The 27,027-nt window shown below is 41.8% G+C and overlaps 1 protein-coding gene across 2 annotated transcripts in view; it reads left to right on the top strand.

The window, feature by feature from the left end:
- The window catches only part of Exph5 (exophilin 5), a 69,831-nt gene that overhangs the window by 21,516 nt on the left and 21,288 nt on the right, over positions 1-27,027 (top strand). The window contains exons 2-3 of one of the 2 annotated variants that reach the window (XM_005378040.2): positions 22,627-22,787; positions 23,808-23,970. In XM_005378040.2, coding sequence (XP_005378097.1) covers positions 22,627-22,787; positions 23,808-23,970 — 324 coding nt within the window. Of the gene's footprint in view, positions 1-22,626; positions 22,788-23,807; positions 23,971-24,679; positions 24,977-27,027 lie in introns of those variants that run through there. The other variant, XM_013511191.1, reaches the window with a different exon arrangement.

Raw genomic sequence — 27,027 nt, 5'->3', positions numbered from 1 at the left:
TGGAAAACAGCCCAGAAGGCATAGTAAAGAGTTTGGAATGGTTGACATTTAGGGTTTAAATGAGTAAATAGTGCAAAACCAACCCAGACAGGCAAACAAGGGGCTGCACATGGAGAGCTGAGCTCCACAGATAAGAAAAATGAGATGCAGATGTTATTTCAGGAGCTCATGTTGCAAGGGGATTGGAATCCATCACCTGATCATCTCTGCTATTCAGCCCCAGCACACCCACCTCGGCTCGGGTGGTAATTTTATGCTGCCATGGCAGTCTGGGGCAGTTAGCTGGGAAAAGATAGAAGTAGTGATAGTGTCCGTGACACTGTTGTCTGTGTAGTTGGGCCACATTACATCTCTGCACTTATTCCAGCCTGAACGGAGGCAAGGACAAGAAGAAGCAAACAACCAAGGTTAGCTGTCCAGAAGGAAGTCTTCAGCACAGGGCTGCGGCATGCTGTAGGGGCCTCACTGTGCTCATATTAGACCAGCCTGTGAGCTACACTGCGAGCGCATACTGAGAGTTGCCTACCCTGTCATTCTTTTGATGCTTGGTCTTAGACATCATGGAACCATTATTTTCAAAGACACCTGGGTTAAAATAATAAGCAAAGGCACTGAGCAGATAAGTCATAAATAACTACTCATACCCAGTGAACATATGAAATAATGCCCAGGTATCTGAAAACAAAGGGAAAGGGATGGAACTCTTGTTTTTGTTTTGCTTTGTTTGTTTTGGGCCTTTCTTTTTTTTTTTTTTTCTTTTTTTTTTTTTGTCTTTTTGAGACAGGGTCTCACTATTCAGTTCAGGCTGGCCTTGAGCTCACTTTGTAGCCCAGGCTGGCCTCGAACGCACAACGATCCTCCTACCTCAGCCTCCCGAGTGCTGGGATTATAGGTGTGTGCCACCACGCCTGGCTTGTTTTGGGCCTTTCGGATTAGCAAAAATTAAAAATGGTGTTAACTAGTATGGCCAAAGATACAGGAAGCGAACCTGGAGAAAAATCTGATACAACCTTTCTTTAGAGTAATTTGCCTATATATTTCATAAATGATTAAGTGGCCTAGTAAGTCCACTTCAAAGAAATTTATTGTACAGAAATAACTAGAGGTATACACAGTGCCGGCTTTGAATTATGTCTAATATTATGACTGTGAAAATTCGAAATACTTCATATATCCAACAATAGGGGAGTAGGGGCACAGGATAATGCAGTGGTAGAATACTGATATAGCACAATATTTTTATTATACTGTTAAATCTGAAGTGCATATTGCACAGTAGTAGGTATAGTACAATAGCACTTTTAAAAAATGCCTACGTGTATAATGCATGTGGAGCAAGTGGTAATCATGGAATATAATCAGAAAGCATTTGAGTTTTATCTACTATCTCCTTAAATAAAAACAAGGGGATTCCCGTGAGCTTGCTCTCACTCTTATGGAAATCTTCTGGTCACGTTGGAGCAAAACACAGGCCCACTTCAAGAGATAACTAGAATTTCCAGTCCCCGGTTAATTCCAGCTCTATTAAGAGAAGGAGCCCCTCGCCCTGTGCAGTCCCCACTTGCTGCAGTGAGATGCCTTCCCCACTGGCCTCTATCCCACCCCTCCACGGAGGGTCTTGATCACGCCAGGATTGAAATGGCTGGTGGGAGGTGGGAGGAGCCGTATAAGTTTGGACGGGAAAGGTACACTGAAAAGCTGTTACTTGACTGGAGTAGTCTCAGGGCGACATCAAGCTTCCTGGGTTGGGCAGGTGTTTAAATCTGCGTCTCTTCTTATGCGTGCTCCTGGGGGGTTTTCAGAGATGCCCATGGCCAGGTAGTGTGCTGCAACTCAGTTGATGCAGATAATGTGCCGTCCCTTTTCTCTGCTGAGGACCAAGAGATTTACCCACAACCTCTTTCTGCTAAGGTTTCTTCACCCTTGGAGCCAGCTGTAGACAATGTGAACGGGAACGGTCCTCCACCTTCACAGCCCCTGGTGTGGCCCATGTCTCTTCCACAAGAAACAGTCTCATCACTTTTTTCCGAGATACCCTAGGAAGAAGCACTGATTTTACCCCACACTGTGAGAGACAGGACTAAACTCTGCCAGTAGTATTGCCAAAGCCCTTCTGTCTAAGTAAAACCTCTTCACAAGGGGCTGGGGATTTAGCTCAGTGGCAAAAGCGCCTGCCTGGCAAGCGCAAGGTCCTGAGTTCGGTTCCCAGTACCGGAGAAAAACAAAACAAAACAAAACAAAAAAAAAAAAAAAACCTCTTCACAAATGCCCCATCTCCATTCTCCTGACCCAGTGTGGAGCATGGGACTTGTAAGGCTAACAAGAGGGCTTTGGGTTTTGTTTTTATAAATTCTACTAAGCAAGTTCTCTTGAGTGGTCTTCTCATAACTCATTGTATGCGTGGAATCCCTTGCTTTTGTACCTCAGCCAAACAATGGGCAGAGATCCAGTTCCACATTGCCCTTACTTTCTTTTGTCTTTTTCAGACAGGGTCTCGCTATGCAGTTCAGGCTGGCCTTGAACTCACTTTGCAGCCCAGGCTGGTCTCAAACTCCCAGTGAACCTCCTGCCTCAGCCTCCTGAGTGCTGGGATTACAGGGGTGTGCCACCACACCCGGCAACATTACCCTTACTTTAAAACACTTGGATGAATGCACTCACACATACACACAACAGTATTTCTGGTTCTTGGCATTAAGCATAATTTTTTCTTCCAAGGTTTTCTGTGATTTCCAAGCCTTTGATATTAAATATAATTTTACTTTCACAGTCAAAAAATTAAAGACTTTATAATGGCAAAACAAAGTCAGTTTTGTTGACAGTTGAAATTTCCTGTCCAGATGCTAAAAAGTTCCATTGCAAAAATATTCCTACATTTTGCTTACAGCTGCATGTTTTAATGATGCTGTTCTGGATAACAAGAGAAATATAGCAGTTTTTTTAAAAAAAAGAAAATACAGTAGTTTGCCACAGGCGGTGGGTGGCACTTTACTGCAAGGATGCAATGGGAAGTGAATAAACACAGGAAACACACAACCAACCGCTGGGAACTGGCATGTTGGCCAGAATATGACAGCATTCTGGTGCCAGTTGATGAGGCTGGTAATCGCCAGGCTTGCGGCTGAGCTTTTTGGCTTTGCCTCTCCCTGTTTGTTTCAGTTGTCATGTCTAATTTTCTTTTCTTTTTTTGGTACCGGGCATCGAACTCAGGACCTTGCACTTGCCAGGCAGGCTCTGTGCCACTGAGCTATATCCCCGGCCCTGTGTCTAATTTTTCTGGAAGCTTTCCCCTGTGCCCCATGGCTTCTGTCTGTGTGTGTCTCTGTTGTCCTGTGGCTTCTTCACAGTACTGCTCAATGCCCTTCTCTTGGGAGCCTGTTTCACTCACAGCAAAGTGGTCATGGGTAACTGCTATGCTTTGGATCATGATATCCCCAGTTTTGCATTTCCCTTGATCAAGAATTTAATCATGCCTTTCCTTTTGGCATGTCCCAAAATCACGATGACAAGCAAGATAAACTAAAATGACATAGAGGTTGCAAGACACAGATTAAATTCTTAATCAGTGTACAAAATAGAACACAGCATCTGGGCAGCATTCTTCTTCACGCTTAACTTCTGGGTCAAGCATAAATCCCTGGTTCAGTTGATCAAGGGAAATGCAAAATTGGGGATATCGTGATCCAAAGCATAGCAGTTACCCATGACCACTTTGCTGTGAGCGAAACAGGCTCCCAACACATTCTGAGCTGCTTATATCCTAGAAAAAGTGTCCATTCTCTCAGACAGATCTACTGCCATGCCTCATCATTACTTCTGTAGCTTGACTCTATTTTGGATGTTGGAAAAGAGAATAGAGGTACCAGAATGATTTTGAACAAAGCAAAACTAAAAGGTAGGGAGAATCAGACACTCAAATTTCTTTTTCTATACTAGAAATTTCTTTATCCTACCTAAAAGAAAACAAACATTTTTGCCAACAAGGCCAAAGTGTTTCAAAGCTAAAGAGATAATGACTTTTTAAAGGTAAGGTCATTGTTAATAAGGAATAAGCCACACCCATGTGCATGACCAAGCAAACAATTTTTCATTTCACTTTTCTTCTATAAAATGCACCTGGCATTGCTACTTCCTTATAGGATTAACATTTCTTTGCATTTTGGAGAAATGAGTTGGTTTTTGCATCTGAGTACAGCTATTCTGTACCTATTTATGATGTACAGAAGATGATCATTTAAAGTACACAGTATCCTCCAATGATATATTGTCATTTGTATTTGTAACAAAGTTTCATTTAGGTCTTTTCTCCAAAGACCCACTGAGATTTCATGATAAAGTATTTAATACACTGTAAAGAATGATGACAAATTTTGTTTGTGCTTATAATTTAGGAACTAGAATTTTAAAGTTAAAATGATTTCAAATAATAACACCTAACAATGACATCACCAAAATAATATCTTTTATACCAAGTCAAGCTTCCATTAAAAAATTATATAATTTGGAGTAGACGCATGTATTTGTGCACCTGTACTGCTGGCGTTATGTCATTTCACTCCGGGTACAGATGTTGCTATAGAATCATTGTAGGAGTGCTTCACAGGAGTATGTTTTGGTAAATAAGTGTAATTACACCTAAAGACAAAACGTAATTAGGCTTTCCGGCTGAGATGATACCACATGATAATATGTGTGTTTGGAATAACATCAGCAGAGTAATAATTCTATAACCATGGTACAGTAGGATCTAAGGGGGAATAAAGCCCTTTGCAACTGACTCTGCAATAATTTCTGAGGAGGTGAAAGTGGTTTTTCAGGTGGTTTAGTTTGTAAGTTGATGCAGAAAGTAGTGTAAACACAACAGTGATCTTTGCAAGGCAGCTTTGTTAGAGGACTTGGAAAAAAATAGCAACCGTGAAGGGTTACTTCATGGGTTAAGTCATTTTGAATATATATTGCAAACTGTAATCCAAGCCAATGAACTTTAACAGATGTTAACATCACACTTTCTTTGACTCAGTGAGTAGAACCATAGATAATAGTTTGTAAGTCATAAAATTTTCTAACCTCCACTATCTTTGATGAGAGGTAGCACTCATGGTGGTGACATTTAGGAAATCTCAGGCCATTTTCTCAGCATTATGTGTCCTAAAGCTATTTAAGAATAGAATAATTGGTCTGGAGATGTAGCTCAGTGGCAGAGCACTTGTGAGGCCCTAGGTTCAATACTCAGTACCGCCACCCCGCAAAAGAGAATAGAATAGTTATTTGAAATCTATCTTTCCTCCTGGCTTGTGTAAGAATAGGGTGGGGGAACGTTAAATTCTTTAAAGTTGAAGTTAATTCCAGAAAGTTAGATTTGGGTTGATTTCCTAACACCTTTAAGAGTGCATCATACAGAGGATGAATTAAGTTGAAGAGGATAATTATGGGCTTTAATGACAGTATGAGAAGTGAATGTGTCGTAGTCTTGTGATCTTTTTCCCTGGACCCCAGATGAGTCTATGGAAGGGCCATTTTTCTCTAACCTCATGAATTTGCCTAAGCTTCTCTTTCTGTCTTCTTGGCAGTACATGTTCTAAGAATAAGCATTAAATTACCTGAATATGAAAGGGAAAATATGCTGTTCATTCTTATTAATGATGATAAGGGAGGGACGCACTACATATCCGTAAGTACAGTTGTATCTTGTGGCCTAACTCTGTATGACTAGCAGAGAGAGGCTGTGGTCAGAATTCAGGATGTAGCTGCCTTTGGAAAGAAGCCAGGAATAATATAGTGAACAAATCTAAGGTGTTGAGATCATCCGTTCTGTCGGGATCAGAACTTTATCGACTCTAACCTTCCCTGCATTTGTGCAGTAACACCTTACACCAGTCATTTATGTCCAGTTTTGTAGCTCTGAGCAACCTCCCCAATTGTATAGAAACCTAATACTCCCCGCACATGTCCTAGTGCAAGATGTCTGAGCATCTATATAAAGGGGAATAGAGGGATACAAAAGCTTAAGGCGCTAGTCTTTAGTTCTCTTATATTCATTTGTTAGATTATCAGCAGATTTATTGTGTTTCCAGTGTGTTCAAGAATTTTGGCTTTTAAGGGAGCTGATAATCTAGTGATGAAACAACCAGCATGAAAAAGTTCAGAGATTCTACAGCACCGAGCAAGTAAATAAATCAAGCACTAGAAAATAAACTGGAATAACCACACCCAACATGTTCTGAGGCTAGGTAGAAGGCCAGATTTTTTTTTAGATGATCTCACCATGGAGTCCAGGATGGCTTTGAACTTGCTATGAAGCCCAGACTGGCCTCAAATTTGAAAGAAAATACTTTAAAATGCCACGTTTCTCAACACCCAGGAGGTTCACCACAGCGATGAAGACTCCCAGTCAACCTGAGCCCACATAGGGCAATCCCCGCTGCTTTAGCCCTTACAAAGAAAGTAACCTAAAACACTCTGATGGTAATTTAATTTTTGTAGTATCTTGCTTCTTTGTTCATGTGCAGCCTATCTTATACAAACCAACCATTCTGCTGTGTCCAGGGGAGCTGTTTGTGGATGGGATGTTACCCAATGCACGAATAGGAATAAAGGCCAAGGCTATCTTTAAAATTCAGTCCTTGAGGGTTTGTTCTTTGGAAGTTGCTCTGGCTGCTGCATGGAATCTGGATGGAAAGAGAGCCAGCTTGGAAGGCAGGTGCTTCTTACAGTGGACCAGGTGAAAATCGGGGTGGTTTGGACAAGGAAGATGATTGGAAATATTTGACAGGCTGCAAGCCAGAAAAGTGAGGTTCTTTGTCTCTTTTGTATACTAGTGTAATCCATGGTCCTAGAGCAGAACCTGGGACATACGTGGTAAATAAATATTAGCTGAATCAAAGAATGATTACTTTTAGAAATTTGACAGAAACTAGGTTTACAAGTAATAAAAGTGTGTGCTCTCCCAAGTTCGTGTTTATTGGCCTTATTTGCCCTTAGGATAATATATGCTTTTAGAACCTTTAATAAAATAGGTGCAGTATTATTAGCAGTCATGCAGCCCAAACCTCGGCCTCCAGGGAGCCTTACCCAGTGGCCTCCGTACCTTGAATGTGTATCCATGGGTGTCTGCGAACATCTACACGGCAGGCTTTGGTTTTCTTATAATCACGCTGTTGGTTAAACACAACATGGAGATGTAGGAGGGAATCTGTCTAGGCTGAACAGCTCGTGCTTTTGCAATTCTTTGTAAGAAAAGGAAAAGCCTACGCATCATTCTCTTTACTGACCTCTGTTATATTGGGGATAGTGACACACAGCTTCCATCACCACTCTCCCTCCAATAGCCTGTGCCTTTCACAGGTCACAGGGACTCAGTGTTGCTAGTCAAAGGTTCTTTTGCTTGGTTGGGGAGAAATCGCAAATTGGCAAAGTGCAGCGTGGCTAGCAACTGTGGACCTTGAGTGCCAGTGGTTCTCGGCGCTTGATGTTGCAGCTTGGGACCTCCAAGTGTGTACAGCCCTAGGCCTTTGGCTGTAACTTTGGGGCTCCAAGCCACCCCTGTCCGTTCCTCAGTGACTGACACTAACCCTTAGCAGCTATCTGGAGTTCTTCTCAGCAGCTTTCAGGAGTCTCCATTGATGCCTGTCAGACGTCACCATCTGCCGCTCCTAGTTGGCACTAGATGTTGCCAGCTGATGCTGGTGAGTGCCAGTCACCACTGGCCCACAATGCCAGTCTCTGCTGGTCTCTGTCGCTGCCTTACTCTGCCTTCAGGGGTTCCTATCACTGCTGACTGACACTGCCAGTGACTGCGGCTACCAATCTCTGCTGATCTTGGCTGATTTCTGCCACCAGTCTCTGGAATTCTCCAGGGTTAGCTACCCCTGGTGATTACAGCTCATTTTCTTTAAGTTGATGCACTCTACCCACACAATCTACAGTAAGAATCCTGAGGGGGTTCGTAGGACTTTCCAGGCCTACACTATCCCAGAAATAAACGCTGAGCAGTATCTTAAGAAGGAGGCTTTATTTAGAAAAGGCCTGTGCCACAGCACAGGGGAGTCAGTGCGCCAGAGCAAACTATCCTACACTCACCAGAGGAGTGTGAGCAGTGCTTCTCTCGTAGAGCAGCAGCGGGCCTGTGAGTCAGCCAAATTCAGTCCTGCCGATTGGTCTCAATTTGAGCTTCCTGATTGGCCCAAATTTGAGTCTACTGATTTAAGTCTACTGATTGGGTCAAACTTAATTCTGCTCCTTGGTTCAAATTCAAACATGCTGCTGCCAGGGCAGACATCTCCAAGACTGGACACCCAGGACAGCCACAGCTGTCTTAGCTGCCCTGGGAAGAAGTGGCTGCTTGACTGGCAGCTGCCATATCAGGGAAAATGGTGGGGCTAAGGCTTGGCGATTTGGGGCATGGTAGCAGTGGGCTCAGATTACTTCCTCATATCTGCTCCATCAGGAGCAGTTTCCCTGCCACTTCTTCAGAAAGGCGGCAGCAGGGCCTGGAGTGACGGGAATGGCAGAGGGGCACTGAGGCTGTCAGAGAGTTACCTTTAACCTCAGGAAGACACTGAGGTGAGCTGTCCCAAGTCCATCCTCCAGGGACCAAGGGGGAGTGAAGGGAAGTGAGGGAGAGGAGTGTGACTGCCATCAGGTGAACCTCTCCCACCTGGTCTGGAAAATTGCTTTTTATGGACAAGATTTCAATTTGTGTACAGCATCACACTTATGTCAAATGCTGAGTGCTTCAAATGATAGCATAAGTTTGTAGAACTCATTCATTACCCCCAAAATTGAGCAAATGTCTTATCAATTTGACCATACAAAAGGGACCATGTGAGGTCCCAGAGATTCCAACTGAGTGAGACATAATCCCTGTCCTCAAGGAGCTGACAGCCTGATAAGATAGTCAAGCAAGTACGTGGCAGGTAATTCAATGTCATTTGGCAAATATCGAGGTGATATAGGGTACTTTCAGAGGCAGTTTGGGTAAGCGGTATAAATGAAAAGAGATCACATAAATCTAGAAAGACAGAAGAGGGAACTGACACTTAAAGTCTAACTGTAGGTGCAGAGCTAGTCTTCTTAACCTTCTTTAGCGTGACTTTTGGAATTACTGTGAGCTGAGCCAGCATGGTGACTACACAACTTTATTTTACTTAGATGATTTCTCTTTTCCTTCTGTTTTGACTTTGTGCTATATGAAAATGAACACTCAGGAAGAGGCCAGGCATGGTGGTGCATTCCTGCAATCCCAGCTACTGGGAAGGCTCAGGCAGGAAGATCACAGGTCTGAGGCCAGCCTGGGCAACCTAGTAAGAATCTGTCTCAAAATAAAAAGGGTTGTGTGGCTTAGTGGTACAGCATGAGACTCTGTGTTTGATCCAAGAAAAGGAAGGAAGAAAGGAAAAGAGGGAGGGAGGAAAGAAGGACCCAGGAAGTTTAAAACAATCCGTTTTTTAAAACAGGAAAGATTCTTTTATCTAAGAATGAGTAGTGTGGATTTACAGCCATTCTTGGCTTGAACTCTTGTGCCTTTGTTCTGTTGCTGCCTTGGAGTTAAGATTTGCTATTGCTTGCTCACCCCTTTTTTTTTTTTTTTTTTTTAATATATGCTTGTCTCCCTGCAGAACTCCCACTATGGTCTAGCTTTGCCATTATCAAAAGAACACATTTTAAATATACCTTTTATTTTCTCTAATCCTTACAACTTGGCTGTGGGCTGAGCCAAAGGCCAGGCTCTGATGTCAGACTCTCAAATAACAATCTTTTCAGAGGAGCAACAGGGACGGGGGAAGCCAGGCTGAGTTGCTAACACTGTGAGTATAGCGACTGAGCCACAGGGCTTTTGCTTCCTTTTTTCTGCCTCTACTTGGTTGAAAACTCACAAATATTGTCCTAAAGATTTCCCTTGAGTGTAAGCCCAATGAGAAATCAGTTCCCAGAAACACCACCTTTCTGGAGCAAGAAAAAAAAGGAGGGAACACTTTGCTAAGATGGTGGGTCTACTCTGAGGACTTGGGTTTTGACAAGTTTTTGTTTGAACATAATGACCCATTCTCTTTTTTTTTTTCTTTATTTTAAAGAGTAAAAGAAGGATAACATAGTAATAGGGGGGCTTACCAAATTACAGACAAAGTGGTAGAAAATTATCAGTGGTTATTGTTTTACATATTGTTATCTATAAGATAGTTTCTCAGGAAAACAAATAGACAAATAATAGTGAGTTACAGACAAAAGAGGTAGGAGATTATCAAGAGTTGTTGTACTATACTTTGGTATCTTCAAAGTGGTTTCTAAAGAAAATAAATAGAGCTACACATGAGTGACCTATTGAATAATCATTAACTATTCTCAATGGTTGTTGTAGGAAAGACATAATAATAAACATACATCCATTTATAAAATAGGATAGGAACAATACAAACATTGCAGAGTTATGGATAGATTAGTAGGAAAATATCAATGGCTGCTGTAATACGTGGTGGTATCTTCAAAGTGGTTTCTCAGGAAGACAAAGATACACAAGAAGGATCTAACAAGTAGTTACAGCCTAAGGGTTGTCAAAAATAGCATATTACCTCCTCACCAGTGACTCCTGTCACTGAAGTGTGACGGCTGGAAGGAAGGCCAGGATTGAAAAGAAGGACCGAGAGATTTGCACCTGTGTCTAGCAACAGGCTGTTTTCTTGTTCCTCCATAGTCATGATTACCCAGGCCTCCTCCATGGAGATGACAGTCTGGCCAGAGGGAGAAGGCAGAGTATGCTCTGGCCCTCTCATTCCTGTTGGACTAACTGGTAGGATGGGTCTGAACTCTGGGGCCTCCGCTTCAGAGGGCAGACTGATCTCCAGTGGTCACCTTTGCATTCAGGGCATGGCCCAGGGGGCCTCTTAGGGCAGTTCCTCTTGAGGTGGCCTGGCTTTTAACAGTGGTAGCAGATGAATGCAGTCATCAAGTTCTTCTTGGGGACCCATTCTCCATTATGACGTTGCTAGGGTTTATACCTAAATGTCCCCCCAAAGTCTCATGTGCTCGTATGTGGGGCTTTTCCAAGATGATTGGATCATGGGGGTGTGATGCTTATCAGTGGATTAGTCCACTGCTGAGTTTATAGTTAAAACTGGGAGGTGAAGCCTAGGGGGAGGAGGTGGGTCACTGGGATAATGTCCTAGAAGGGTACATCTTCCCTTCTCCTCCCTTGATCCCTCTCTGCTTCCTGCATGCCATGCCATGCACAATTCTCCTCTGCCATGCTCCTCGCCATGCTATCCCTCCTTGGAGCCAGCTCACTGTGGACTGAAGCCTTTGTAAACTGTGAGCCAGAATAAACCTTTCTTCCTTTAAATTGTAAGTTTTGGATATTGTGTCTCAGAAAGAAAAAAGTAAGAGATCTCAGTAACAAGAATAGGGTCATTACTATGACTGTTCTTGACCATGTGGTTCAGAAGCCTTTGGAACTGGTTTGTGGGAGGAGTTTGGAAAGGTTGGAGATGCCAGTTGGAGAAGCAGCCCTAGAATGCTGTAAGACAAATTTGGTGAGATTATCCAGGCAGATCTTAGAAGACCAGAATGCTGATTAAAATGTAGCCAGTAAAGAAAGGCCCAGGAGTTTTCAGCTGGGAACAAGGACTGCATTGGCAGTCAAACTGCAGGCCATGAGTCTTATGATTTGGGAAAAAAAGTGTACATTTTGCTTCTGCCTTGAGGCTTTGAGGGAGACTGAGATTAAAAACAGTGGACTAATCAATCTGGTGGAAGGGAGCCGGGAATGTAGCTCAGTGGTGCAATGCCTGCCTGGCAAAGATGAGGTCCTGAGTTAAATTCCTGGTACCAAAAAGAAAAATTGGGCATAATCTGGTGGAGAAAATTTCAAGGCAGTCAAACATTGGGCTTGGCTACTGTTAGGGACTTAAAGTGAAAGACTTTTCTTTGAGAAGAGAGCCCCAGGACACCATGCTCCACAATGTTGACTGTCTAGAGAATTTGTTATTCAGGTTTCAGTTCATAGTGCTCAGCCTTCAAGGCACTCAGAGGCCCCTGTACCCATGATAGAAGGAAGCCTGGCTATTGCTCCAGATGGCAGCAAATCTTGGCATCATTCACAATGTGCTGGTTTTAGGTACATACAGAATGTAAGAGTTGTGGGGTCAGGAAGGCTTCCATCCAGATTTTAGAGGAAGGCCTGTGAGGCAGGCAGTGTGCCCCTGTGAGGGCAGTGTATGAAACTGTGAGTGTGAAGCCAAAAGTGTAACAGAGACCTAGAGTGTTAGAAAAATCAGGCATGCGAACTAGTTGAGGCAAGCCACGAAGAGTGAGCAAAGCTGGCCCAAAACAGGAGCCTTGAGGGCTGCACCCACCGGCAGAGCTGTGAGGGTGGGGTTATACAAACAGTTTGGAATTCATGTCTTGCCACAGGTTTCCCCAAGTGCTAACATGGAACTGTAGGAATTAGTATTTGTCCTACTGAGTTTCAGTCTTGTTTTGGTCCCATTCCTTTCTCTCCTACTGTTTCATTCTTTGGAACAAGAATGTTTATTCTTCACAGGAACATTCATCCTGTGCTTTGTACACCAGCAATGTTTAATTTATTTTAATTTTTACAGAGGCTCATAGCTAAGAGTTTGCCTTAACATATTCCCACTGGCTTGAGCCACCAGCGGTACATGCGTGACACACGTGGTACGTGCATCAGGCAGCTTATACAGCTGGTGCTATGAACAGATCTAATCACTTTTATTGGTCTTTTTACTAATAAAATTAATTAAAAAATTTATAAATGGGCTGAGTATAGTTAGTTGGCTTGAATTTGAACAATTACAAAATTGAAATATTCTTACAGTTGAAAAATCAATACATTATAATACACATATGTATACAAAAAGTATATACAGTGGTACCACGGTTCACAAATAGAAGTGTTTGGCAAAATTTTGTTTTTGTTTGCAAACTCTCCACTGAGTGACAAACACCATCATGGCCATCTTTCCCACACAAACATGAACATGGTCATTTTTTTCCAGAATCATGGAACAAGTTAAGCTAATTAAGCTCATGAACTGAGATACGACTCTATTACTTACAAATGAAAATCTCAAACAAACTGAGAACCATGAACAAACAACCAAGAAATAATAAAATAAAAATGTACCACTGAGTTTAATAATAACCTAGCCTTGAAATAACAATGACTATTTTTGTTTTAGCATCTTATATTAACAAAAGAGCATACACAGTTTAGCCGTATAACACCAGATGGTCAAATTCAAATCAGAGCCAACCAACAGCAAGACATATGAATTACAGCCCCATCCTGAACCTGTTAAATCCCAGAGGAGACTTTGGGCTTGAACTTTTCAGCAATGCTGAAACTGTTAGGACTTTGGCAACACTTAGAAATGGGCAACACCTAGAAATGGGCTAAGTACATTTTGCATAAAGGGATGCACATGAGTCTTTTGGGGGTCAGGGTCAGAATGTTATAGTTTTTGTCTAGAAATCCCCTCAAAGTTTCATGTGCTCATATGTGGGGCTTTTGCAAAATGATCGGATCATAGGGTATGAAAATTATCAGTGGATCAGTCCATTGATAAGTTTACTACTGTAGTGGATTAACAACTGGTGGTTAACTTGTAACCCTCAGCTGAACTGAGTAAGCGTGGTGCTGGGTATGGGAGGCCCACCTGAGGACTGCTGCCAGCAGCACAGGAGGCAGAACTGGAGAAGTGAGGCTATTGGGAACCGAAAAAAGGCTGTTGGGAGCTGGTAGAAGCTGTAAGGAGCTGTTGGTTCTGTTGGAGGAGCATGTCATGCTGGCCTTCCTGATGAACTTGGCTGTTTTCATCCTCTGAGGAGCTTGAGACCTTGTTGGCACTGAAAATGGCTTCGGTTCACTTTGGGGGAGCTCTGGTCCTCACTTTCAGCATCACTTCCTGGCTCCGGAGGGGAAGATGGCACACTGCCAGTGTCCTGGAGAGGCTTCCTGTGTTGACTTTCCTGATGGGAACTCAGCTATCCTGCTCATCTGAGGAGCTCAGGACCTCACTGTGGTTGAGGATGGCTGTGGTACCTTTCAGGGCAGCTCCAGTTCTTACTTTCAGCATCACTTCCTGGCTCCAGTGTAGATACCTCAGCCTGCTAGCACAGATCCTTCATCCCACTCACAAGACTTTCTAGATTCCACCATTGACCTTTGGGCCTTCCCAGCGCAGATCTGTGAAACAGGCCTGCATGAGATGCTGTCATGGGCTCTGACTTGACAAACACCATGTGGCTCTGCACGTACCACGTGTGTCACTTGTGTCACGCATGTACCGCTGGTGGCTCAAGCCAGTGGGAATATGTTAAGGCAAACTCTTAGCTATGAGCCTCTGTAAAACCAACCTCCAGTTGGTTTCGTGGGAGGCATTGTTATGAGCTCTAGGTATTCAGTTGGACTCATGTAGGACATTATCATGCGATTCAGGCTCTCAGCTGGATTCCTGGTCACTAGTGTGTGGACAGATTGCCTGCACTCTCTTGTTATGATTCTTTGGGTGACTATTATAAATAATCTTATAAAATGTGTGTCCTGCATTATATTGTTCTCCCTTGCAAAATATCCCCCAAACCATGACAACTAGTAAATGTGATGTTGGGAGGTGCAGCCTAGGTGGAGGGCGTGGGTCACTGGGATAATGTCCCAGAAGGATTTATCTTTCTCCCTCCCTTCTTGATACGTTTCCGCTTCCTGCCTGCCATGCCATGTGCAGTTGTCCTCTGCCATGCCGCTCTGCTTTGGAGCCAGCCAGCTATGAACTAAACCCTCTACAAACTGTGGGCCCAAATAAACCTCTCCTCCTTTAAATCGTGGGTGTCGGGTATTATGGCTCAGCAATGAAAACATAACTAAGAAGGCCAGTAATTCTGCATTTGAGCTCTGACTTGAGCTATAGATCCTTCCCCGTGCTTTCCATCTATGCTTTTCTGTGTGTTGTGATTGCTAGGCTGTGACAGGAATATGTATAGATACCTATGAAAGAGGAAAAGTTCAATGCTGCTTGGGTCAACTTTAATAAAGAGGCAAATTTAGCTTAACAAGATTCACTGTAATTGACAGACTCATTTTGGGACTTGATAATGACAGAACTGTAAGACAAGGCTAGGGTAGAAGATTTGGGGAAATCAAAGCAAGAGGTCCTTAAAGCCTAGAATAAAGAGTTGGTAGGAGTCAGGATGGTTGGTTGCCTAGAAAACAGAATAAGTTGTAATAAGATGGTCAGTACAGGGAGGCCAGCTGTGTAAGAAAAACAATCTGTGAATGGAAGCCAAAGGAGTAATAAAAGTGGAAGATAAAAGTTACCAGTGAGGAGATAAAAAGAGAGGTAAGAACAGAAAAAAGGAGAATCAGTGCCCTCCACAAGAGCATCTGGTAAGGGAAACTGTTTTGAAAAGTATTTGAGATTTCAGTGATAAGAACATGAAAACTGTAATTCCCTATTTTGTGGTATAAGTACTTGGTTACTTTCAAATTTTGTATAATTGCCCTTTTTGCATATTTGAATTATCATGCCACGTGTGTAATTGATCGGCAAATGTCACAGTAAATTCACAGCAATTGCACTGTTTATTAGTAGGGCTACTAATACACAAATGCTGCGTGATATACAGTGGAGAGAATGTGGGTATTAGAAATAATAGAAACAGAGGCATGAGCTTATATTCCAATTCAACAATAATAGCCTGCGGGGTCTGCTGGGCTTTATGTTCTCTCTATAAATGGAGATCTGCAGGATTTTAAAAAACATTCACAGTAATGACTGCAAGATCCTGGAGTTAGGGCAAGATCAGTCTATATCACCTGTCATTATTATTTCTTATTGCTGTTATTTCACTTGCAGACAGGGAGATTGAACATGTTATATCTTGAGGCTATTATCAGCTTTAAAAGAATATGACATAGCAATGCTGATATTTTTATCAAAGATTTTAAGTCAAGAGATAGCTTGACTATAATCTCATCTGGATCCATTTTTTTATTGGACACAACAAACCACTCCAAAACTTAAAGGCTTCCAACTGTTTCTATTCATTAGCTTACGATTTTGGGGGATATCCATACAGAACTGAGCTCAGCTGAGTGATCTGGCTGAATTTTGGAACCTGCTAATTGGGTCTAGTAGTCTGGGGGTCACCTGGGTCTGGGTAGCCTAAGATGGCTTCGCTCACATGTCCGGCAGTGGAGACGGCTGTCAGCTGGACCTCTCTCTGTGTATGTCCTCACTCGTGGGCACTAGCCCAGGCTTCTTTATATAGTGGCTTCAATATCCCAAGAGGGAGAAGGCAGAAGCTGCAGATTTTCTAGAGGCCTGGGCTCAGAAGTCCACAGTTTAACTTCCATCATTTTCTGTTAGTCTAAACCAGCAGATTCCAGATGCAGTGAGAGGGACCCTGCCTCTTGGTGGTGGGAACAATGTCACATCGCAAGGAGTGTGCCTGTAGAGAGGAGAGGAGTTGTAGAGACTTTCTTTGCAAGCAGTGTAGCACATCACCAGCACTTATTTGCAAGTGAGGCGCATAAAGCCAGGAAAGTTAAATATTTGGCCAACATCACCAGCTAGAATCCCACCCTAGCCCTGTGCTCTTTCTGCTATCAGAAAATAGCTCAAGAATGGGCCAGAAAGTGGCACATGCCTGTAATCCCAGCACTCGGGAGGCTGAGGCAGGAGGATCCTTGTGGGTTCGAGACCAACCTGGGCTACAAAGTGAGCTCAAGGCCAGCCTGAACTGAATAGTGAGACCCTGTCTCAAAAAGAAAAAAAAAGAAAAAGAAAAGAAAAAAAGGGCCAGAGTTTGAGTAATAGGGAGCAGAGAGATGGTGCATCAAAAAGTGAAAAAAGGAGATAAAGACACAACTATCATTTACTGAGCATATGCTTAATGACTAGTACAAAACTGATTAGTCATGGAAAGAAAGATGAGGACAAAGACTTGCTCAGAATAAAGACATGTAAAGGAGACTGGTAAAGCCATCGCTGGGAAGACAAAGTAGAGAGGGAGACAGGTTTATAGCTCAAGATGCAAAGATAATTCAGGAAGAGGAAGCTAAGAGGAGCGGTGTGCTCAGGAGGTGCTGGGCTGAGGCAGAGTGAAATCCTTATGAATGCAGAAAGGGTATTTGCCCTTGGAACTGAGGCTGGACCCAGCAAGAAAAGGCCTAACTCACTTTAGTTAACTTGACCATTTTGAGGGCAAAATAAACCAGAATTGTAGACAACAGTGTACAATTGTGACATGTTGAGGCAACCTGGACTAATTAAACAGGTCGTCTATAGGAATTTTCCTATATGTGTATCGTTTGTAACCCTGAGGTTCTTCTCATTGGCTGAGGTGAATGGCACACTCTAATTGGCTGGCTGGGTAACAAACCAACCCAGGTGAGGAAGAGCCTCATGCTGGCTGGTTAGGAACTTGACCGAATCCCATTGACAAACAAATGTTGACTCTGACAGACTGAGGCCTGCTGAGCTGTAAAAGACTGTCCTTGAGGCTGGGGATATAGCTCAGCAGCATAAGCACTTGCCAGGCAAGCCTGAGGTCATGAGTTCGATTCCCGGTACAAACAAACAAAAGACTGTCCTTGAGTTTCACATGGCCTGTGCCCTTTGCTTTTGTGTTTAGAGCTTCTCTTTACTTGCTGATGTCAAACTTATTTGATAATGTTTGAAGTAAATGAACAAGTCAAAAAACCACACCGATTTTTATAATTATTGTGTTCTTTTAAGTACAAGAAGCTCAGTTGACCATCATAAATGCACAAATTGTATTAATACAAGCTCTTGGATAAGTTTAGGAAGCAAGTCACAGATTCCCAGAGTTTGGCCTTTTTTATGATTCGTGGTTTCTCTTCCCGGGTCAACCTTACTTCAAAAGCCAGAACTATTTCCACTTTGCTTCTTGTAGTAATAGTGAACACAATGCCACTTTGACAGCCCAAACTTTGAGTTTGATGGCTATTGACTGCGTAAGTCTATCCACTGTCTTGACAGCCATCTCTGGGATGATCCTTGAAATGTTTGTATGGAATTGCTTCAAAATTTTGCCCTCTTCACTTATCTACATGTGTACTACTCTATGAATTTCATTTCTTGTTGCCTTCCAGAAACAAATCTTACCATAAACATATGTACAGATTGTGTTTTACCTCCTCTAGCCCTACCTAGAATGAGGTCTCTAAGGCCTGACATTCAAAGTTTAACTAAAATAAAAGTCAAAAGCTGGGTGAAATATTTAAAACATACAAGAAAAATACTATTACTATTGTAATATTACTATTTTACATGGAATATATGACATTACTATTACTATTGCTATTACTATTATGAGTTACTATTTTACATGGAATATATGACATTTCAGTGAAAAATTTAGAAGTTACCAAAACATGCAATTGCCAAAACACAACATATATTTACTAAACAAATATATGAGACAGTGTTCATATCTTACTAGATACCAAAGAAATATAGCATATTTTATTAAACAAAAAAATTCTCAAAAAAAAAGTACTGGCAATTATAGACACAGTACCATTAAAATATTAAATTAGGAAAATAAATATACTTGAAACAATAACTAGCCTTCCAAAGATGCCTCATGGCAAACCTGTACATTGCTAGTATGAGTAATACTGGTACAACTTTTTGAAAAGTATTTTGGTAGTATGTATAAAGAATCACAAAAAATACTTTGACTCTTTGACCCAATCATTCTGTATCTGCCTGAGATACTTTATAGAAACAGAAAATATACATGATGCTCATCTCGGCAAAATTTATGGGAGAAAATCTCAATCTTCTGTACTAGGAGAATAGAAAATAAATAATGCAAAACATACGAACTTGAATACTATGCAAATATTTAATTATTACTCGGAAGACAAGTAATGTTTATAAGTATTTTGAAAAATGTTAAGTATTTTAAGATTATATATGCATGATCTCTATTAATGGTATCTTCTATACACTCATGTAAACCAGAAATCTAGGTGTGTTCCTTGACATGTCTCTACCTCTGACCACCAAAATGACTGTATCACGAAGGACACCTCAGGATAAATTGTACCCACTAAGTCATTCTGACTTTCTACTTTTCTCCATCTTAGCCACCATCATTCTGGTCCAAGTAAACACTTCTTTTTCATAGGCCAGACAAGTAATCCTGACTGGTCCCCTGTCCCCCAGTGGAATCTACTCTTTACTTGTAGAATGATCCATTAAAGATGCCAGTGGGATGTGTCACACCACTAATGCTGTCTGGCTGCTTCAGGAGAAACACCAAGCCTCTTCACCTGACTCCTGATGCTGCGTGGTTGACCAGGTGCTTCTTTCCTCTTCCCCATGGTTAGTCTTCCTGGCCATTGCCACACTCTAGACACAAAGTTGTTGCTCTCAGCCGATACTCCTTGCCCAGGAAGCTCTCTCCAAGGCCCTGCACTTACTACCTTTTGCCTCACTCCTCATCTTTCATCCTTCCAGCCCTGCAGGGAATCTCCACTGCTGTCTCAGACCACAACTGATTGTTCCAAGCCTTCAAAGCACCTGTTCACTTTTTGTTTATTGCTTGCCCCACACAAGCATATACTCATGCAGTATTTAAATTCCATGAGGGCAGGGACTTAACTTCCTCATTACTTTTTACCCAGGATTCAAGTGTGTGTTGAATGAATAAATCACACTTAGCATTACATTAAGTCCCTCACTTATGAATGAGTTCCATTTCTGCTAAGTCAGATGCATTGGTAAGTCCAACAAAGCGAAGCATAAAATCAAATACACACAAAAATACAGTAAGGCCCTGACTGTACTGTACTACCGTACACCATAACACCATGCAGTAAGCACACAGCAACACAACTGTGACAATATTCAACAGACACACGATCTGCTTCCATGATTTGTTCCCATCTACGAAGGTTCCAAATGCGAGGTCTGTTCCCATCTGTGAAAGTTCACAACTTGAATGTTTCTATGTCGGAGACTTACTGTATTGGTGTCCTACCATGTGTATTGTTGCTGGATTCATGCTGCCTTTTCACGTTAGACTAGGGTGGAGCCATATCTTCTCAACTTACTGTCGTTTCCCAGAATCTGACCCGTAGGAGACCTTCCACAAATATACTGAATAAACTTTACCATAACCACATAAAAAATACACAGGAAAAATTACAATGAAAAGGCAGTGGTGATTGTGTTAGAATTGTAAAAGTAAGACTTTTTCTCTATAAGCAATATACAGTAGTAAAATGACAATATAGATAATTCACAATTAAAAAGAAACAGCTCTGAGTATTATACCGATAGGATAAACATAACAAAAAAGCCAAACATAAAAATGATTGTTTTACTCTAAAAGATCATATATTTCATTATTCTCTACTGTGGTCACATGATTACACCATTTTACATAGCTGTAATCATAGATAAAATGCTGCATTTTGTTTTTCCTATTTGATATTATATTGTGCATATTTTCCCCAGGATTCTACATATTATCTGCACAGCTACGGTTAGCAACTATGTGATGTTCTTTTAAATTTGTGTACCTAAGGAATACTTATTGCTGTAAGATGTATTTCCTGGAACAGAATTCAAAGTCTATAAGCATTCACAGAGTTTACTGGCCACAAGATGACAAAGAAACAGTTAATAATGGACATGTGGGCCAGCATAGAATGAGTGCTTGGTGTAGAGTTAGTGAACTGTGATTATTTTTAATAGAGACTCCATGTTACATCAAGCCTGTGAGGAAAAAAAGTTAAGTTTCCAGTGAGTATTCCCAGGTCAGATAGCTCGACTATTTTCTGAAATAAGGTAGATACCTTGAGAAGCAGTGGAGGGTGAGGCTGACTTTCTGGGGATTTAACAATTAGGGAGGTTTCCCAGACAGTAGAGGCCATGCCCAAATGTGGGACATTAGTAAGTGAGGTGATACTGGTTCTAACTTATTAGCAGCTCTATAAATGGCAGAACTTAAGAAGTTATGTAAATCAAAAATCTAGAAGTCTTCCTCTGCCCTTAATCCTAAAGTCACTTCAAAATGGTAGACATTTGAGAATCATTTTTATTCTCTAGATTGCTCTGAACATTTTCTACTTTTCCTATTTTCACCACCCTCGTCTTGGAATAAGCAAACTCCTCTTTCTCCTAGACCTTAAAAATAATCCTGACTGGTCTCCAATCCATCCCCCAGGACACCCTATATTTGTGAGAATCACCTCTATTCAGAAGTATCAGGGGCACAGGATTCTGACTCCCCTTCCTTTGGCCAGTTAGAAGCAGATACTGCGGGTCTCTTAGTCTGTTCTGCTGGGGAGGGAGTAAAAGAGGAGCGGCCATGTGTCAGAGGGTGGCCATGGCACCAAAGCAGATTCCGTAGGCTGAACATGATTGCTGCCTAATGCTTTTTGAAATACATGTCTGGGCAGGATGACCTCTGGCTTCCTTCTTGAATATTTTCATAAAAACAGCAGTATCATAGCCCAGGGCAGGAAGATGAGTTACAGTCATCTCAGTTCGTTGCCTTTAACCCCAGAATGGCCACGTTTCAAACAGGTTGCTCACCATCTTCCTTATAATTACAAAGACCCTAACAACTGTGCTTTAAGCAGACCCTAGAGAAAGGTTTAAGCTGCTAAGTAAGCCATCAGAACTCTGCAAGCTCAATGCTTGCATCAGCGTTATAAGAAAGCAACCACTTTATAAGCTACACCCCCAGCCTAGCCTTGTTATCGTGGTCTTTAAACTTCCCTTTCTTCTCTTTTGACTCCAGTTTCTCCTGAAATTGACCAAAATTATCTACTTTGAAAAAATAATGTTACAACTGGTAATTTAATTAAGGACTTAAAGCAGCATTTTATTTGACAAAGGACTAAGCAAGAAGGCATAAAAGAGGACAGAAAAAAAGGCAAGGCAGGATTTCAGGCCTGGTTTTCTGAAGATGTCAGGTGGACGTACTAGTGCTCTGGGTGGCCTCTCGTGCGGCTCTCAAATTTCACTGTTCCCTGCAATGTGAGCATTAGCTCTGCAGTCATTCATGAGCTTTTGTGTCTTTATGTTTAAAGACCTCCATTATCTAAGACCATTACCTTCAGTGACTTCTTTTCTGCACATTAGCTTTTATTTTTGACCTCTGAGTAGATAAGTAAAGACCACAGCTCATATTCACTGTTTAATCCTGTCCACATGGGGCCTCAATAAGCATTTCATTGATGAACAGTGCTCAGTAAACATTTAATGGATTAATGAATGAGTAATCAGAAGTAGAATGTTCTAGTTTCTACATGTCATTAGAACGTCTATCATTTAGTTGAATTATTAGATCAGGTTTGGCACATTGCCCAACCTGGTTTGTTGTCGTTGACTTGATGATTATTTTAACTACTGACAGAAAGCATTAGGTTATTATTGTATACAGAATCCACCTAAAATATATACACATGGTCAAAAGGAAAATTCTGACTAGAGTCAGTTCTTTTTCCTAGCCATATAGTTCATGAGGCTCTTGCATCAAGCAAAGTATAGCCCTCAGTTGAGCTGGTACTAGATAGGAATGAATTTGAGGAATGCATTGATTTTTTTGTTTTGTTTTGTTTTATTTCAGCAAACTTCAGAAGACAAAGAGGGATATCAGATGGCTTCAAGGAGTGACTGGTGAATGGTTTGAAGAAATTCAAAGAAAAAAGTTTTGCAATGAAACAGATGTTAGTCAAATGTTTAAACAACCACTTATGTACAGGCTGAGAGAGGAGAGGGCAAAAAATGGTGAGAAACGTTAGTTTAGTTTTCATTTTTTTTGAAGTTGTGTAATAACCTGGTAGATATTGACTCAAGGGATCTCTAACTTAATCAATCTGTGCTCTAGAACAATTATAAGACACAAAAGTTTTATAACATGACATATACCACAAAGAGTGAAATGAAATTTTACTGCACTAATGTCTTGGGGGAATGTTTCTAGAATCAGGCAAAATAGGATAGTGTCTACAAATGTAAATATGGGCTCCAGAAAAATGTCTGGTTTGAAATCTCTGCTCGATCTCTGTGCTCATGACTCTGTTCTTGTTATTGACTATGTTATGGATAAACCGCCTATGATGTAAATACATATATACTGAGATAGATTTTTTTTTTTGTCTCTTTGAGACAGGGTCTCACTATGCAGTCCAGGCTGGCCTTGAGCTCACTTTGTAGCCCATACTGGCCTCAAACTTGCAAGGATCCTCCTGCCTCAGCCTCCTGAGTGCTGGGATTACAGGCATGCACCACCATACCCTGCTTGAGATAGATTTTGTGAGGGAAGAAAGAATCCTATAAATTGTTTAATTTCCTTTATTTTCTTTGCTATAAAAGAGTTACATAGTTACATAGTTACATGGGTACATAGTACCCATGGTTTTAAAGTACCAAACAAAAATTTCAGAAAGATAGGTTGGTTGAGCAAGGTGAGAACTGGCTGGGCTCCCCGGCTGGCTTGCACGGGTGCTGGACATCTGTGGGGAGCGAGGGATCATCTATAGAATTATGATCTATGGCACAGCACACACTGAAAGACCCAGGATGGGCACCAGGGGAGACTTCCTCTGCTCAGCGGACTCATCAGGGTGCAAGATTCTGATAGGGAGCTTTGACTCCCCTTCCTTCTCAAGGTCTCCTGGGAGAATTCGTCTCCAAGTTCTGGACTGCGTAGAGGGAGAGAGAGAAGCAAGAGCCAAGGTTCATTGTTTCAAGTGTGTTTATCTGGCAAACCCTTAAGGATGCAAACATTTTACATTTTATTTTTAGATCCTATGGAATTACAAACATCAAGATCTCACAATGTAACTAATCTGGAAACCACGACATCTGTTCCTTCTCGGCTGAGCTTCAGATCATCACTCGCTTCCCTATTTTCATTCAGAAAACCTGGGAAGGAGCCTTTCAAGCTCCAGTCACTGGGACAGAAAGGGTGAGTTACACTCAGATCGTGTGACAGCTTCTTAGTTATCGGATAGTAGAGGCCAATTGCCGGTGTTGTGTTCAGAATGTCCTATGTTTCAATTCAGATGGTAACAAAGGACACAGGGCTTAGCTGGCACAGTGCCAGAGCGCTTAAGAAACTCACAGTTGGCTCACCTGAGCTCTCAAGTTTTAACCAGCTGCAGATGTCCCCGATGGTGTACTTGGTGCATAATGGGTTAAATGTTGGGACATAGTTATTAACAGTTGTTCCGCGGCTTCAAGAGCAAGCACACTGCCCGAGCTGGAAAGACCCATTTAAATCAAAGCCACTCCTTTAGGAAACACGTGTCGCTAGTCATAAAGGAGTTGGAGCGGAGAAGAGTAAATCCAAGAAAAATGGTAGGGAAAAAAAGAACAGAATTCTAAAACATAGAGGAAAAGGCATGTTGGTTACCAGAAATAGTGACGGCAGCCACTCCCAGTGTCCAGAATTTAAATATAAGGTGGAGCAGAGAAAGTTTTGGGGGCACTGGAGGCATAATACAGCTGATTCCTGGTTTAGAACCGCAGAAATCAGTGTACCTGACTCATGATGTTGTTGGATTGTTTTGTGCAAAAGCAGCACGCCTGTGCTGATGTGTGTTTGAGCCGAGTACTAAACATTTCCCTCACGTCTTCCTGGTTGCAAAGCTCCCCACCCTCAAGGTGCTGGCTCGGCACGTGACGCGTTGCGTGTGCAGTCAAACCATGAATGCACTGCAGTGCTAAATAAAAGGTGTTGGAGGTCACTGCCGCGAAGAAACAAGAGGCAGCGGGCGGCTGGCGGAGCGTGTGATGAGGCGCCCGGGCTTAGCGGAGGGCCGTCTGCCTCTCCTGGGTGGAGGAAAGAATTTTTACTTTCAACTTTAACCTGGGGCTCTTTCTGTCTGATGAAATCCCGAGGAGCCGAGCAAAATGTAGAGTTACAGCACTGTCCCTAGCAGAGTCGCTTGTCAGGAAACTCTCTTCAAATGGTGAGTTGCCTTTCTTCGTAAAAAATGTTTAAGATATTAGTAATTCTGTCACTCGGGGAACTTGAGGAGTACTTCCTACGTAGAAAATATTTTTTTAAAGACAAAAGAAATATTCCTAGGATGTATAGTGTAATTTGTATTTAAAGTGACTTTCTTTAAGGCAGAGTTTAATGTAGCTGCGTAAGCTAATATTAATAAACTGGGAAAAGTTAAGGGACCTGTTAATTCTAGGGCAAGTTATTTCCAAGGTCATATGGCAAGTGACTGCACAGTGTGTTTTGGCTCTAAGTGCGACTGGAAAAAAAGTTAAAGCTTGCAAAATTCTGTTCAGCAAATACTCTTCGATACCAAAATGACCCATACTTCTCTTCTACAGAGACAAACTGAAACACACAACACAGCAAGTAAAGTGAAACAAATTTCGTTAGGGGTTTCCTTAAATAAATTTCCTAAGTGTTCAGCAATTTCCAGAATTTGTTATCTTTAAATACATTTTACTTTCCAAATATAAATAGTAATATTTAACATTTATCTCACGATTACCATTACTATTGGCAAGTGTTTATTAATTCTGCAAGTGTGGAATATAGTGAAAAAGACACCTGTGTTTGCTCCTAAGAGTTTTCAGAAGATAAAATGCAAAAACACATCCTTTTTATTTTTAAATCTAATTTATGACCTAAATATTTGGGTATAAATCCTAAATGGAGAGAGGACAAATTTTTAAGGGGGGGAGGGTGTACCAAGGCAGCTAATATAAATTATATATCGTACACCCTGAGGGCCTCTTTAATTTCAGGTAGGGTTTCACTTTCTTTGACAGTTCTGATCTTCCAAAATACAAAATCGGGGCCGGGGATATAGCTCAGCGGCACAGTGCCTGCTTGGCAGGCGTGAGGTCCTGAGTTCGATTCCTGGTACCAAAACAAACAAACAAAGTGAACCTTCAGAATACTTTGGGACAAAATGAAGTGCGGCTGTCCCCTGCGAGCACATGGGTGGGACTGGCCAGGTTCAAAAGCACAGTCATCCCGTGCCAAGGGCCGTCAGGTTCCTACTTGCTGAAGCTGTCAAGGGCGTGGCTTTGTCACAGTTGGTACTGTGAAGGGTCAGTCAGCAAAGCAATGTAGATGATTTTTATTTAACTTTCCTAAATTGTATTCAAAGAAAAGGTAATAAAGTCAGGGAAAAAGAATTATCACTTCCATGCAAAAGACAACCTCTGTTCAGACCTAAAATACTTGACTATTCAAGTATTTGATGACTCTTTCCCTCCCTTAAGCTTTCATTTTAAATGAGAAGTGACATTGGGTCGTGGACAGCCCTCCTCAGCCAATAAGAGTACAGCGTCTCCTCAGCCCACCCACAATTCGGCTACCGGTAGTCCGCCACTGTCCAAAACTACAGCATAACACAGCTAGATGCCCTCCTCCCAAACTTATCCTATACCCAAATCATACAAAGAGAGACTAAGAAAGACCATATTCACATAACTTTTATTACAGTATATTGTTATAATTGTTCTATTTTGTTATCCATGGGTGTTGTTAATCTCTAGCTATGCCTGATTTATAAATTAAACTATCATAGGTATGTATATGTGGAGAAAAACATAGTATATGCAGGTTTTGGTACTACCTGTGGTTTCGGGCATCTGCTGGGGGGCTTGGAACATGTCTTCTCCCACCCCCCAGGATAAGGGGGAATTACGGTGTACAATACCTTGAAGCTTCAATTTCCTGTTTTCAATGGACAAAAAGCTGTGGGAATCCTGTGACTTTGTGAACTGACAAAAAAGCAAAAAGATTCAAACTTGATTTCTTCCTCCTGCCAAACTTAGCCTATACCCAAATCATCCCATTAAGGGTTTAGTGCTGTTTGTGAAGGATTAGCCTGACCCAAACTCCAGGAAAAAAGAAAAAATATTTTCCATCTATGTCTGATGTATCGCTAGCCAAAAGAAAACCTCGAGAAAGGTCTACAGATGTGGCCTCCAGCTTCCTCCCTCCGCAGCACTTTCCTGTAGGAGATGCTTCCTCGCATCGTGTTAT

This window comes from Chinchilla lanigera, unplaced genomic scaffold (assembly GCF_000276665.1).
Source record: "Chinchilla lanigera isolate Chin_1 unplaced genomic scaffold, ChiLan1.0 scaffold00011, whole genome shotgun sequence".
NCBI lineage: Eukaryota > Metazoa > Chordata > Mammalia > Rodentia > Chinchillidae > Chinchilla > Chinchilla lanigera.
Note: the sequence above shows the minus strand (reverse complement) of the source record. Positions and strands in the feature narration are given on the sequence as shown.